This window comes from Ornithodoros turicata, chromosome 1 (genome assembly GCF_037126465.1).
Source record: "Ornithodoros turicata isolate Travis chromosome 1, ASM3712646v1, whole genome shotgun sequence".
In the NCBI taxonomy this organism is placed as follows: Eukaryota; Metazoa; Arthropoda; class Arachnida; order Ixodida; family Argasidae; genus Ornithodoros; species Ornithodoros turicata.
The window spans coordinates 74988938-74992114 of NC_088201.1; the positions used below are offsets into that span (position 1 = coordinate 74988938).

Below are 3177 nucleotides of genomic sequence, written 5' to 3' on the forward strand. Positions count from 1 at the left end.
TGTATGTAAATGACACTTGCAGTACTTCGGTGTCAAGGCACAGTATTTCGATATATACGGTAGTTCTGATGCAATTGTCTGTCTGCTTTTCACACGCATTCTCTACCTCTCAGCAGCAAAGACCGTAGTATCCGTCGGTTTGCATTTCACACATGAACACCTGCACGACGAAAAAACAGCGCTTGTTTCGGCTGACACAAATGCTTCTGCCTGATACATGGAAATTTCACAAAGCAGTCCATGTTCACGGCACGGTGAGCTACTGCTGAGGACGAATGTGACTCCGATTAATCTCTGGACGAGGAATCTTCTGCTGCGAAGAACACACTTTCCAGCACGTTAACGCATGAACCACTGTTCTGTGTGAGCGATAGTTCTCGAATGCGGAATTCCAGCGCACTCACGTTCAAGAGACTCGATGTTCTCGACGTAGAAATTGGTCACAACTGCCCACTGCCATTTTCGTTTTCGCCAGATTAGTGGCCGGAAGTGCGCGTGTTACATGCGTCCTTGACAGATGGCGCGGGGCCACGCAATTGTTGACAGACTGCCCGGTTTCCTACTAGGTCCCTGGACATGCAATTATGGAAAATTCGATTACAGAAAAACTAAAGCGATTTCAGCGGAGTTCTTTGATATTTGAACTTTTGAAGGTTCAAGCTTTTCGCTGAACATAAAGTTTCGATAGGTTTATATTCACTTTTCGGTCCCTTTAATGCTGATTGGTCCATTCGAAGTCTACTGATCCAGACTTCTAACCTGAACCACGCTAAGCCTACAGATTGTCCCTTCACACCGATTGGTCCATTCTAAGCCTACCGATGGCTGGCCCTGATTGGTCCACGCTAAGCCTACTGAACAGTTATTGGCTAGCCTGAATTTGTCGCTCCTAAGCGAGGCAGCGACTTCAGGCAAAACACGACAATTGTTGATTTTAACCTTTATTTGGTACAACAGCCTCCTGATCTAGCTGCGTCATAGGGCATGGGTTGGTTCAGCTGCATCAGAGAGATCATTGGTCCATAATTATATCCGGTCATCTCTTGCGCTCATTGCTCACTCAGCTCCCGCGGTAGACTCCAACTGTTATTGGTTCATCTAACTGCAAGAGGTCTGCTCGTTAGCACATCTGACTGCAAGTGGTCAATCACCCACCGCTATTGGTCCATTGAACTGCAAGGTTGGTCACTGGTCACTCACACTCATCTCTAGATGAGATAAGTTTAGCTGGGGTTATCGGAACCTTATCTTATCTACTCAATTGGTTCACATTTCTATCCGATCACTTCTTGCACTTATTGCTAGCCTGTTACTCAGCTGCCTTGGTAGACATCAACTGCTATTGGTTCATCTAACTGCAAGTGGTCACTCCCAACTGCTCTTTGGCCTGTAGCGGCCGCAGGTCGGCGCCACCGGAAGATACGCGCCAAAAATAAACGCTGACGCGCGCTCACGGGCTCGATTTCTTAGCGAGCCGAGTGCAGTCTCATTCTGTTGCCTCCTTGCTGTCTGCCTGTTTACTTCTCTCCGCGACAAGCCACAACTGGTGACCCGAACAATGAACATTCCCCCCGACGCTCCTTTGGAGCCACCGCCGCCCCGTTCCGCTGAGCTTATCGAGAATCCCTCCGTCGGCACGGTTGGCGTTGAAGTTCACTTGCCCCCTTTTTGGACAAAGAACCCTCGGGCATGGTTCCTGCAAATCGAAGCCCGGTTTGCTCTTCGTCGCATCACCTCGCCGCTTACAAAGTACTTAAACGTCGTGTCTGCTCTTCCTCCGGATATCGCTGATCAAGTGGATTATCTCCTGGCCGCCCCTTCGCCCGATAATCCTTACGAGCAACTCAAAGAAGCCATTCTAACCCGCACCGAGTGCTCAGAACAGTTGCGCACTTGCCAACTACTCTCTGGTGAGGAATTGGGTGACTGCAGACCGTCGCAGCTCCTCCATCGCATGCAGCAGCTGCTTGGCAGCGCAGCCGACACTCAGCTGCCAATATTGAGGGAGCTTTTCCTCCAGAGGCTACCACAGCAAGTGCGCATGGTGCTAGCGGGCTCAGAAGAGGTTTCCCTTGAGCACCTTGCTCAGCTTGCGGACAGGATTATCGAGCATTCCTCTACTATCTATCGCGCCTGTCTCCCGTGCAACTCCCGCTACCTCTTCCTGTGCCGCTGATGATGTTATTGCATCGCTGCAAGAAGAAGTCGCACGACTGTCGGATGCCGTCGAGAGTCTGCGCTCTGATTTTTCTCGCCGACGCCGCACTCGACGCTCTCCTTCTCGCACCCGCCGCCGTTCTCCTTCTGCTCACGCCGACGAGCAGCGCCCGTCCAGCGATATTTGCTGGTACCATCAAAAATACGGCGACAACGCGTTCAAATGCTCACGGCCTTGCTCTTGGTCGGGAAATGCGGAGGCCGGTCGATAGTGGCGGCCTACGACTCCGGCCCTCCAGAAAGCTGCCTGTTCTTTGTCACCGACCGAATTGCGAAGTACTCCTTCTTAGTGGACACCGGAGCTGAGGTCAGTATTGTACCTCCCACGCGATCTGACCGCGCCCGTGGACCGTCCACTTCGAAACTCCAGGCTGTCAACGCTTCCCAGATCTCGACATTCGGCCTGCGTTCCCTCACCATCGACATAGGACTTAGGCGCCTCTTTCAATGGGTGTTCGTCATAGCCGATGTCCCCTACCCCATCCTGGGGGCCGACTTTCTTCACCACTTCGGACTTGACATCAGCATTTCCCGCAAGAAGCTCGCTGACTCGACAACTGGCCTTACAATCTCCGGCGTGCCTTCCACCCACCCAAGTATGGGCATTCGAACTGTGGTCCCCACCTGCTCCTACGCTGAGCTGTTGCTCGACTTTCCGGCCATCACGAAACCCTGCAACTTGGCCGTTCCCCCTAAGCACGCCGTCTTGCACCATATCATCACCACTGGTCCGCGCCGTCTCGTTGGCGAGCGGCTGAATATAGCACGTCGGGAGTTTGACCACATGTTGCAGCTTGGGCTAATTCGACCTTCTTCCAGCCCCTGGTCATCCCCGCTGCACATGGTCCCGAAAGCCTCCGGAGACTGGCGCCCGTGCGGCGACTACAGAGCCCTTAATGCCGCCACCGTACTGGACCAGTATCCACTTCCACACATTCATGACTTCACCCTCGACCTCGC

At 52.8% G+C, this 3177-nt stretch overlaps 1 protein-coding gene across 1 annotated transcript; it reads left to right on the top strand.

Annotated features, from left to right (window-relative positions):
* Positions 1-1558: 1558 nt before the first annotated feature.
* Positions 1559-2176, top strand: LOC135374585 (uncharacterized). The gene has a single exon (XM_064607544.1). The coding sequence runs from the start codon at positions 1559-1561 to the stop codon at positions 2174-2176; it is 618 nt and encodes a 205-aa protein (XP_064463614.1).
* The last annotated feature ends 1001 nt before the right edge of the window (positions 2177-3177 follow it).

Excerpts from the sequence above, each read along its gene's own strand:
- LOC135374585 (XM_064607544.1), top strand. The coding sequence starts at position 1,559 with ATGAACATTCCCCCCGACGCTCCTTTGGAGCCACCGCCGCCCCGTTCC.